The sequence below is a fragment of the Euprymna scolopes genome, chromosome 13, assembly GCF_053919585.1.
Source record: "Euprymna scolopes isolate OS-2025 chromosome 13, ASM5391958v1, whole genome shotgun sequence".
Taxonomy (NCBI): Eukaryota; Metazoa; Mollusca; class Cephalopoda; order Sepiida; family Sepiolidae; genus Euprymna; species Euprymna scolopes.
Window position 1 is genome coordinate 69,639,714 of NC_136494.1, and position 13,178 is coordinate 69,652,891.

At 30.9% G+C, this 13,178-nt stretch overlaps 1 protein-coding gene across 2 annotated transcripts in view; it reads right to left on the reverse strand.

Moving 5' to 3' along the window:
- Window positions 1–6,040: 6,040 nt before the first annotated feature.
- Window positions 6,041–13,178, reverse strand: part of LOC145292064 (uncharacterized) — a 155,307-nt gene continuing 148,169 nt past the window's right edge. For both annotated transcript variants that reach the window (XM_080138115.1, XM_080138114.1), the window contains exon 4: window positions 6,041–12,792. In XM_080138115.1, coding sequence (XP_079994241.1) covers window positions 12,743–12,792 — 50 coding nt within the window. In that variant the 3' untranslated portion in view covers window positions 6,041–12,742. The remainder of the gene's footprint in view (window positions 12,793–13,178) is intronic.

Here is a 13,178-nt window from a genome sequence, read left to right on the forward strand (position 1 = left end):
TATATAAAAATTACGTTACGCCGAAAGTTACACGTTCATTCAAACAAGGAAAATATTAGAATCTTACATATAAAAATTATGCGAAACATGTAATCTAAAAAAAGTAGAAATATTGTTGCAATTATAATTTTTGTGTGTAAAAGCATTAACCAATAAACAATGCTTAATTCAATCATAGTATCGATAGTTCGAGAAATTAATTTTTCTTCGAGTTACATCGAATTTATGTTTAGGTTTTTTTCCTGACAAAAATTAATTTTTCTTTTTTTTATTGTTACAATTTACGATGCTTTATTTTCATAAAAAAGGCAAAAATAAATTCATTCATTTTTTTTTTACTACTGAAAACCACAATTTTAGTAAAAGTGTTTTTTGTTCAAACAAAATAATACCTTAAAACTAAGATTCAAATAAAAAATAATAGGTTCATTATATTCCGTGATCATTATTTGATAAATAAAGAATATTTAATTAAAATTGGTTAATTTCTTGAATTTTTGTGAAGTTTTACGTAAAAGGAGGGGTTAAAATGTTTATACATTTTGAGCATTGGTATTTTACCTAGTTAAACAAAATCCAACACGCTCTTCTTACAAGGACAGTGTACAACAAAAATTTATAGCCTAATATGTCTCGCATTTGGCTGTCAAGTTCTAACCTTATCGCATTGCTGCAGTATTGTATTTCTGATGTTTTAACAAGTACTTCAACGGAATGTGCTCCGATGAACGTAATGCACTTTTCCGCCTTCAACATAAATACCCCTCACCCATTGGACTAGCAGCACATTCGCAATGGCGGAAGATTTTCTAATGCAATAGCTTTTTTTCTCGGACTGCGTCATTTTGGAATACTTTCCTCGCATCTCGTATAAATTTAAATGTAATGTGAACAAACAGTATGCTGCCCAACTCCCTCTATAGGTTGCTCCAATAAATCTGACAGTAGTCTCTTACGCTTCAGTAGCAATATACATTAGAATCCCGGGATACGGTGGCCTAGAATGGGTTTTTTTCAGGGTTACGATGTGGAATACGATGTATTTCCTGCCTCTGGTTACGGTATTTTCCGTTTTACGGTGTTATGTTATTTGATTATATAGATGTGTATTATATACTGTACTGTATTTTGTTACTAATTTTAATGCCGTATCCCGGGGTCTACTGTACCTTGTTTAGGTGAACAAAGGTTAAAAAATGAACCAGTCTCGATTAAATATGGCCCTGAGAAGTTTATGGTAAAAATAAATATTTACACCTTCCAACGTTCCAGTTTTCTGCATTGCTGACAGCAATCGTATATACCCACATATTGTAAGTTTTATTTTTCATATTTCAATTTGTTTTATATTGATGTTCTATCTTGGATATAGAGCATCACTTTATCATGATAAGAACTAATATAAAATATGTATCTTATTCAATTTATATTATATAAGGGTCAGAAAATATATGCTATTATTATTATTATATATTCTGTAAAAAAGAATTTCGAATTGTGACAAATATTAAGCTCAATCAAGACTATATGGTAATGAGTCTCTCATTTTTTTTTTTCAAATCCAATATGGCGACGTAAGACGATTTCTGTACATGTGTTTTGTATTCAATTACTATTATTATTTTGGGGGTGTGTGACTATAAACACTGCAATACGTAAGTCTTTTTCTTTTAATTTATGATTTTGCAGACTTCAAATATCTCTATTTTTAACTACATTTTTTCTTCGCCACATCCTTTTTCATTCCATATACAGAAAAAAAAAATACAAAACTTTCCAACATTGTTTTAGAGAAATATATTTGTCTCTAATGAGATGCTTTGTGGTCTTTTACTATTCGAGGAAACACGTACTTCATTAAAACATACAAACTTATGAGTGGGAATTACACACCTCTTTTGGATTTTGAATAACTAATATGTATATGATCAAGGAGGGATTTTTTAATAACATGAATAGGTTAGGAAAATTAATTTGGAGCAAAAAACAAAACAGATCAGATATCCGAATTGTTTTTATTCTTGTAAGGGAGGCGGTGTTTGAGCCACGATTTAATACAATATCTAAAATATTAGACTTTATTTGAATTCTTTGAAGCAAACTAATACAGTGATTTAAAGAGATAAATTCACTTGCAAGCAAAATAGTTTTCCAACAAGAGATTAATTTTTTTTTAAAAGATACTTTAAGGCTAGAAAACTTCCATCTCTCTCTCTCTCTCGCTCTCTCTCTCTATATATATATATAGAGAGAGAGATAGATAGATAGAGAGAGAGAGAGGGAAGATAATATAAGGTCATCCCAATGCATAAAATAGAAATTGTAATATGAAGGATGATAAATCGAAATAATTGCATGTGAGGGGGGGTAACTGTTTGAATTTCAAATAATGACTAAAACTTTATCCGTTTACTTTTTTTTTTTTAGGAAAGCAGTTTATTTCGTAACCCCTACACCCATAAAAAAACTAGGATTATACATTACTTTCATATAATTTCGTATTTCTGTCCAGCAAAGATTAGCACTACTTGCTCATACTTGGAAAGGATGCAAAAACAAATTATATATCATTAAAACACTACCGTGTTTGAATATATGATTAAGTGTTAGTTTTACTAATTTAAAACTGCTTTAAATCTTCACCGCTCACTCATTTTGCGACCAAATTTCAAATAAGTTTTACAGTTCATGGGCCACCTCCTCAGCTATATTAAAAAAAAATCAATTTTCGTTCAGTAAGACAAAAGTTATAAAATTACTGGCTTTCAAAAGTTCTCAGAATCTGTAAGGAACGGAGAGACATTTTTTCTGACTGGCTGTTGGTTACCAGACCAACCAAATGTGTTACGCTACGTCAAATCGGCTGGGAACGGCGGAGACGATTACATAAGATATAAAAAAGTTCCCCCGGGCTTGTGGCGAAGTGCTAACGTAGGGAAAAATGAGGATACCAAATTCTCGGGAAAAAAACAAAAACCAAAAAAAAAAAACAAAAAAAAACAACAAAAAAAAAACAATAATATATATATATATATATATATGTCTTATATTTTGGGCCCTGGATATGACCTAAAACTATATCCGATGGTGAGGCCTCAGCTTGCGGGCCTTGGGGAGTGTGGAGCCACCCTTTAATTGTCATTGCCCCAGGTCCACTCTGATCCGGAGTGGTAGTACCTGTTAGGGTCTCAACTATGGGTTAAATAGAATCAGACTTAAAAAAACAAATATACCCCACTAAAAATCGTTCCTCAAAATAACTAGATTCGGCATTAAATAACCTGAAAAAGGTTGATATGCCGTAAAACAAAAACAACCAACCACCTTATATTGTTTTCTTGCAATGTTTTCATTCGTTGCGTATCCGCGTTGTTCACCCTGTCGTCATGATTACGTCGAATCGGCTACTACTGTCGGTAATAGTTCACCGCTGTCCCAACCTGTCACTCACTGTACTTTCGCTGATAATTCACCGCCGCTGTGTTCCATCGCTAACCGATCTTTCGCCATGCTCGCCGACCAAAACTGATTGCTGCATATTTATTTACTTAATGACGTATTTTATTTGATTTTCTTATTTAGTCAATTTAAGAAGTTGGTAAAAATTTTTTATGGATTGTTGACACAGCAAAGGCTGGAAAAATCATGGATTACATAGAAAAATATGAGCAATATTGTTAAGATTAAACATAGAAAAGTACAGACTAGTTGTTAAAACTGGAAACGAAAAAGACAAGATATTCTCGTAAAAAAATATGACTTAAAAGACTGCAGCATTGAGAATTGATTATATAATGTGAAATTAAGTTTTTAACATTCTTAATGCTTTTTTAAGATATAAACTTGTATTTTTTACGAGAAAATCTCGTCTTTTTCTTTTCCAGTTTTAACAACTAGTCCTTTCACTTACTAAAATTAATCTTAACCATATTACTTTTCATGTTCGCATTTATATATATACTAGCATTTCAGCCCGGCGTTGCCCGGGTGTTTGGAGGTGTATGTTGAGCGCAAAAAAAAAAAAAAAAAAAAAAAGCGGTCAATTTTTTTTTTTTTTTAACTTTGACCCCATATTATGACCCCTTAACATTTGTTTTGGGCTCAAATCAAGTTATTAAGTTAGATCCGTGTCCAAGAAACCTATATCTAAAATTTCAAGTGTTTAGACCCAAAATTGTCGGAGAAGTTTGGTAGAGTTCTCAAAAGTCAAATCGTTGAGCTTTGACCCCTTAACAGCCAAATTTCTGGCCGAAAATGAATCACAAAGATTTTCCCAAATCCCAGTACCCTGTATATCAAATTCGAGTCTGTAGACTTAAAATTGACAGACTTATTACGTATGGAAATGTATACAGACACACAGACACGTTCACACACACGTATATATATATATATATATATATACATAGATAGATAGATTACCGATGTAGCTATCGAAAGATGGGTAAAAAAGCTTTAATATTAAACGACTTGAAGAAATAGATTGAATTGGTGCAAGGAAGTAAAAATATGTTGACAAGTTGAAATGAACAGGTTGCATTTCAACTTGCCAATATATTTTCTGTATGCGTTATTGATTTATCAAAACAGATTTTACTCGTTATTATCCATACTTGGTGTATAATTACTATTTCCTGTTAATTTCAGTGTTATGTGACCAGTAGTTTAAGAGTTTGTCGGTTAAATATTTTCACAGTCATACATACATACATACATACATACATCTGTTTTATTAATATAAATACGTTGTTTGTCTGCGTTAACTGTATTTTTGGCCTTGACTTTTTGTTTTAATGATGAATATGTTTAGGATGTATATTTACAGCATGAGCTGTGACTATAACGAATATTCTAACATCTCCGAACAATTCCGGCCACACGTATGTGCTTATGTTTATATAGTTAGACAGGATTATCTATATATCTGTGAAAGTGTGTGTGTGTATGTGTGTGTGCCTGTGTATATTTCCCTACGCAATAACTATGTTAATTTTCAGTCTACAGACTCGAAATTTGATATACAGTGTACTGATATTTGGGTAAATCTTTGTAATCCATTTTCGGCCAGAAATTTGGCTGTTAAGGCGTCAAAGTTCAACGATTTGACCTTTGAGAACTTTACCAAACTCCGCTAATTTTGGATATAAACACTTGAAATTTTAGATAAAGGTTCCTTGGACATGGATGTAACTTAATAACTTGATTTGAGCCCAAGACAATAAATTTTAAGGGTCATAATAGGAGTCAAAGTTAAAGAAATTGAGCCCCCCCTTTTTTTTTGCTTTACATACACCTCCAAACACCTGGGCAACGCCGGGCTGAAATGCTAGTATCTTTATATATTTGTATGTACTAAATCAATTCTAAACTATTAGGTTGGTGCAAAACTAATGCCGTTTTTATATATATAGTTGAACGGCAAAAAACGACATTAATTTTGCTCCAACCTAATAATTAACCGATCTGCTATGTGCAAGGAATCATAATATGGGCTATATTTTGTTTCATGGAGAAAGGGTAGTATAGGGCTTTTGTAAAAATTCATATACTTTTGATTTTTGTGAAATTTTAACAATATGCATTAAATATCAATTAATAAATATCCCCCAAAATGTTGGGTCCTTTGGAAGATGTAAAGTCGTTTTAGGGGTTATAATATCAGAACAATCGCCGATTTAAACAATCAAATATTTCAGAAATGTATTTGATTCATAGTTATTAGACACCAATTAAGCATGATGGATTGAATTTCTTTCTTTTTAAGCCCACTTAAGATTACGCCATTTTTCTAGAAGCAACACTGATGCCTTTTCATCAAAATAAGAGTAAAGATTATAGACATAAGACTTAGTACGATTATATCTTCATTTTAACGTTCATAAAGATACAGAAAAGTCGTGCGAAAAGAAGTGACGTCTATTCCTTTAGTTGTTTTATAAAAAAAACAAACAGTTGCTTTGAAAGCAAAGGGACTGAAATATAATCAAATATAAAGAAAAAAAAATCATTTAATATCGTATAAAACACAACCAACAAATAATGAATAAATAAATGTTTAATATTCATTTCGAAATAGGGTTTTACGGGGGGGGGTTTCTTTTGCAAATAATAATAATGTCAGTTTTTAATGTTTTTTATTAGAAAAAAAAAAGACTTTTATAAAAGTCATTGTTCATTTTCTCACATCTCTAATATTGATTGGATTCAAGTTGATTCACTAAAAATCAACTTACTTTTCCGAGTCCGTTCAATTTGCGTGACGTGTGACAAAAGGTTCATTCTATTGGCTAAAATCATGCTCATCGTATCTACTCGTGTCGAAGTCGATATTGTGCATAGGTTCACCTTTTTTGTTTTTCAGGGAAATACATTTTTTAAGACAAATGAATCAAAAGATTAGGATTACTATTAATCAACTGTCCGTGTACTTAACGAATGAAGCAATTACGTATCGACGCAAATGTTTATTCCACATAATTTGACCTAGTCACAACAATATATACAGGAACCGCATGCCATTATTATTTTTTTTTTTTACAGAATATAAATAATCACATGCAATTGATGTATGGACTATATGTTTTTTTTTTCTTTTTGTTCATTTTATTTTCGAACTTTACCATAAATGTCTGGTATATGACAATTATCGCTTCTTGGTCATTTCTCTTTATTTACATATATTAAAATATTGATTATATTCCGCTAACATACCCCCTAACTTCCAGTGTAGCGCCACCAAAAGCGGTGACAAGGCAAATCAGTTCTTTCTCTTTCATTGATCCTCAGCATTTCTATTGTGAAGCGACTTATTTAAATAAAATATAAGGAAGGGACATTATTAAAAAGTATATAATAATAATTAACAAAACTATACAGATAAAAATAACACAATTAGTCTTTTATAGTCATCTGCAAGAACTCCTGTGGCGGCGGAGAATCAAAGCCAACTATTTTGTAAATATTATGTATTGAACGTTATGTATTATGATGTTTGAAATTTTGTTATTTTGATTTCAATTTTATTTTTATACTTTCATGAAAATATTTATTATATAAATTCAAATAACTTTAATTTTTAAAATTAAAAAAAATATTTTTATAATTTCATAAACATGTTTCTTATAAAATTTCCAATAAAATAAAAAACTTGTTTTCTTATCTTGTTATTAAAAGTGCAAATAAAGACTAATTGTGTTATTTTTTATCTATCATTTTGTTAATTTTTATTGAATATTTTTCAATAATTTCCTTTTCTTATGTTTTTTTTCAATAAATCGCTTTTCAATAGAAATATTGAATAGCAATAAAAGTGAAGGAATTGATTTGCCTTGTCACCGCTTCCGGTAGCGCTACGCCGGAAGTTAGGAGGTACGTAAGCTAATTGTAACCAAAATATTTCATCAATAATCTGAATACATACATATATATATATATATATATATATATATATATATATATATGTCTTGGCACTACCCTATGCAGACAAGTATATTGACTAACACAGATGAAGCAAACCACGGCATTGTGGTTCAGGTAACGGAATACTCACCTCGCATGCAAGTGACTGCAGTTACGAATTCTGAGTTCGGATATACATTATTAACCCAAAATGAGGGTGGAACTCAAATCTAGGTCTCTGTAGTTTTCATGGTTTGTGTGGGTCGCGACGTGATCTGATTAGGGAAATAATTATATATATCATATCACACGCACATAAAATATGTGTCTGAAGTTTTTGAATATGTAATTTTTCATTTTCAGAAAAATGTTAAAAAAATGTTATTTTTTGCGTATTTATGGCACAGGAGATCTGAATATCAAATATTAAAATGGTTTGGATTGAAAATCGTACGTGTTCAGGGCAAACGTCGAGGTATTGGGGAGATTTGTTAATAACTATAATATTTATATAAATTAGTTATCATCAGATGATTAATGTGGGTTCAGTATTGGTTTCGGCGCCGAGGCATCATTACAACTAAATCAGAGCATCTCAGCAAGATTTGACAATACTACCAGATTTTGTCGTTTTTTTTTTATTACTCTATGGGATTGCTATATCCATGCTTTGAAGTTAATATCCTATCTTTTCTTTATGTACTATCTCTTGTTCGATGGGGGGGGACTAAAATTTGTCAAGAATCTAGATTTTGAGCTGATAATGAAACCTCAGCATCTCGCCTCGATAGCACATATAATGGTCTTCCAGTAATTCCTAACACATTATCCTCGTAGAGATTCGTATTTCATCAACTTTCGCTGGTGTGCACAAAGTTTTTTTCCTCAAATGAAACCGTTAGTTTAATGATGATAAATTAACGGACCTAATGACAGTATCTTGACACTAATTAGTTTCTTTCAGTTAGAAATACAAGCTGCTTTTATAAGTTGAACACAACGTGACTGTTATTGTTTGGTGGCTGCACAGACTATCTCCACGTATTTGTAATCAAAGACTTTGAATAAATTGCTACTATTTTATGTATATACACATAATAATATACGGTAACTTTGGGTATGGCTGCCATTTTTATCCGAGAATTCGTTTTGACTTTAATTATTGACTAGTACGTTGTAATCTCATTGTTTGTTTGACTTTACATTGGATAGAGTGTTCAAGAGTTGGACTGCCTGAGCCAAAGCCTGACGTTTGGTTTTGTTCATACAAAGAAACATCTTTAGAGTCATTTGAAAAAAAAAATCATATGTACGCCAGTGGCATTCACTCTAGACAAGTTGAACCAGATTCCTCCGAAAGAGTAAGAGTCAAATGTCAAGATATAAAAATCTCAAGAGGTCGCCAGCTGAATGTACATTCCGGTCAGGGGAAAGGAAGACGTAAGTTTTTTTTTTTTTTTTTTTTTTTTTTTTGCAGTTCTTGCAGGGAGGTGTTGATATCCTTTTAAACATAGCGCCTGGTATTCCTAAATGATCACCCATCTAGTACTGGCTAGGATCAACGTTGCTTAACCGGTGTCAACTTGATAGTGCCAGAATCAAACATAGAAATGTAACAAACACTAATGAATGGTATTTTAAGTCCACTGACGAGTCATTCCATGTCAAACAAGTATTTCTGTTACGAAATTTTGTGGAACGCTTCGAGTCTGCTCTTCACCCGTTAAGCTAACAGAACATCCGATCAAACTTCTACATAGATATCTACAAGAGCTTTTAAAAGTTGGCAATTGAAACAGGTTATTTACAATAGGACGGCAACAAAGTAAATGTTTACATTGACGTTTTTTTTTTAATTTGTATAAAATTGAATTTTTGTCTCACTTTTTTTAAAATATCGTGGCCATTTTCCTTTTGTAAATTATCGATGGAGATGTTTTGATCCGGCCATGTTCTGAAAATTTTAAACGTGTTCAGTTTTCTTAAAATTTGTTTTATTTTTTTTTCCTGCAAAAATAGAGTAGTTATTTATTTTTGATAAAAAAATGTTCGATTTTTGTGTGTAATAATTTTTTTTTAAAAGAGATCGTAATTCAAATGATGATCATAGTTCATTATCAAAATTTAATCAATATGAAATTTATTTTTTTAATTAGAGTTTTCGGCATCTCTGGTTGCTCTCTGTAAGACATTTACACCAAGACCTCGTCCACTTCAAAGAATGTGTTTTCCACTTATAGCCAAACTGAAATTTCCATGAACAGTTTATTTCCAAGAATTTCTCATCTGTGGAAGACATTATCATTAGACTACTTCCATGCAGACTATAAAATTGTCCTCTTCAACGCCAATACCAAGAAATATTTGTTCTTCAGTTTTCTTTAGTAATCAAATTTTTTTCATTTCATTCATTATTTTCAATCCCCTCGTAGTATTGTTCATCGTCCAATTCACAATTTCATTAAGTTTTATCCACGGGTTGCTTTTGGATTTGGAACGTGGTATCCCATTACTTAAAAAAAAAAAAAAAAAAAAAAACTATAATACTGTTATTGTGTCTGTGTATTCGTTCTTATAAATATTTTGTTTTCTTTTGCTAATGTTTTGAACGAATGTATAATTCAACAAAAGGCACGAATTCTTTCATACGAAAACATAACTAAAAATTAATTGGCAAAATCAATAATAATAATTATTATAAGTAAACGTTACTAATAACGACATTTATTTTAAAGGGAAATATAGTTGAGCAAATCAGATAAAAACAACAATTTATTTTGGTTTAACTAATCATGTCTGACCTAACTGTGTTAGAAAATAATATTCCACTTATAGATTGCCGATCGAAATAACTCGTGTTTAATTTAATAAACTATTGTATAAATCGTAAAAGCTTTACACAAAATCATTGACGTCATCATTCTGTGTAGAAATTAAATTGTATGATTTTGACAGATGGCCAAAAGCGCTAAATATGAATAATACAATTATTTTTGAGAATGTATTTTTCTTTGCAATTTAATTGATTTTATTATATATTGTTGACAAATAACGATATTTTGTTACGAAACATAATATTCGATTCATTTCCATTTTCTATTTACGAATTCAAGCTAAGTAAAAAAAAAAAAAAAACGTTTAAATATCTAATATATGAAAGGCTATATGGCTGTCTGTCTCCATATTTTCAAACTATCTCCTTCGAAACTAAAAGTCGCAGAGCGGTACTACGGGCCTCAAATGATTGGATTTTTTTTTACATTACGTTCTTTTATGGGTCTTTAGCTGGTTAAAATAGTTTTTAAGGAGTCAAAATTAAAAAAAAATCGTTATACATTTTGTACATTCATCTTAGTTTATTTTTAATCAGTTTATATGCGCGTCACGTTGGTACAGTGGTAACGTCACCAGCTTTGAATATTGCAGTTTGCTTTCGGTTTCGATTCTAGCTGGTGGCACCCAAATACTTAAAAAAAAAACTTTTGAACTAACGACTATAATAATATATACGAAATCTGGACAAACTAAAATATCATATTTAAACGTATTTTACACCCGGGCAAAGCCCCCCCCCCCCACCCCATTGCTAGCAAAAAGTAAATATCTACTTTTCTCAACTTTTATGGTTAATTAAATGTTGGAATACAACTCTACACTCAATTCTAATATATTTTTTATATATATTTTGCTAAGATTTTGTAAAATTAGGAAATACTTTTTGTTAACTTTCTGTCCCCCCTCCCCTAATGGTCAGATTTTTATGAAATTTTCTATGCTTACTCACTTTTAAATTAGTTTGTATTTAAAATGCAGTTTTCGTAAAATATACGAGAGGAAGTATTTTTATTACGTATTCAACCCCTATATTTTTCCTGTATTTTACGAAAACTAAATTAGAATTATACATTAATTCTGCAAGTGAATACGCATAGAAAATTGCATCAAAATCTGGCCAGGATTTGACTTTTGCTAGATTTCTTAAACACGGACATGTCCACACCTTCAAAATAGTTACATGGAATAAGTCAGAGAGAGTGGCAACCTTGGTTGAAGTGAGTGAACCTAATTGATGGACGTCCGAACAGAGCCGAAAAGGAGAAACAGGCGAAATATTAGTTTCATGTATATGAAAAGAAACTGGAATTTTAGGGTGATATCAATCATACCAGTTATCATAGGTGCTACAGGGCTTATAAAAAAGACCCTGAAGTCCTACCAAACTAATATTCCTGGTGAACCAAGTGCAAAAGAGATCCAGATAATTGCACTTAAAGGAACAGCGATGGTATTAAAAAGAGCTCTCGGCTAGCTTCAATAAAAAGCAGGACAATGTTGGCAGCTAGTTTGGCTGCCCCATATCCAACGTAACAATCTTCAAAGGAAGAAAATTAAAAAAAAGTGCAGACTATGATGGAACATTGTTTGAAAGGCGTCAATAATGTAAACACGATTTTAGTCTCGCATTTTCATTAATTTCGCACGTTGAAAAACAATTAAAAATTATTATTAGTTTTATTTTAGGCTTTTTCCTTTTAAATGGCCCAAAAGTTGTAATGATAATTTCGATTTATATTAGTTATATCATCTTAGATATGAGAGGGGTAAATATCTGGTGCAATTTGGAGGTACCTTTATAGCCTTAATTTAAATTTAAAATCTAGAAGCTTTTGTCGCCTTCCTGTCTGATTACATACTTCAAGATATCGGTCACGGTTTCTTTAATGACAACCAATGTTTATTGTAACTAGAATTATTCTAATGACTATTTGATATATATATATATATATATATATATATATATATATATATATACAGATATGGTACAAATGACTAGCATGTAAAAATATATTGTTTTTTTTTTTTTTCAAATTACTCTACCGTGTTCCTTATAAAATGATTTATGCCGCTATAAACAGCGTTTGCACAAAAAAAAAAAAAAAAAAAAAAAATCGACAAGTGTTCTTATAAGGCACTTCTTTGGTTTAGCTTCGTTATTCAACCTTTCTTTCTTTTTTCAATATTTAAAAATTAATCCAAGAACGAAATGTTAAATTCGAAGAAAAAAGAATTCGGTAAAAAAAAAAAATGATTGAAGAGATGAAAAAAAAAAAAAAAGATCCCCCCATATATGTTGTTCGTTTCACTTTTTGATGGTGTATATCACGTGACTAAATAAGTCGCGTGATTCACAGTATCTATGTTTTGACATCTTTTTCGTGTTTCCCTTTTTTTTTTTATTTCATATTTTTCTCGCTTTGTCTTTAGACTTTATCGTTTGACGATAAAATATGGAATCCGTTAATGAATCCGTTAATTCAAAATGTTTTCGTGGTTTCACGTTCATCTAATACCAATAAGAGTCTTTGCCGGTATCTTGCATATGTCCTTCCATACCTAGAAAAAAAAAATAAAAATATTCATAAAAAGATATGAAATAGGAAATTATAAACGTTTATTGCAAAATCTGTAGATATTAGAAAACTGACTGTCTGTCCGAGGAACGATCTCTACCAAACTATTTTTAACATTTTTTCTACACACTTGAAACTGGATATATGGGGAAATCAGACCTGTGTAACCAATTCGATTTGCTTTTTTTAGTTAGTAAAGATGTCTGCTAAAGGGTCAAAATGAAAAGATTGGAACTGGGTAGACGTAATTCGTTTTCATGCGAATTCTCTACGCATGCACAAATATACATTTATACGTTTAAATTCGTTAATTTTTAAAGTTTTAATATTCATGTGTATTTACGTTATATTGTAGTGAATGCCGTTGGA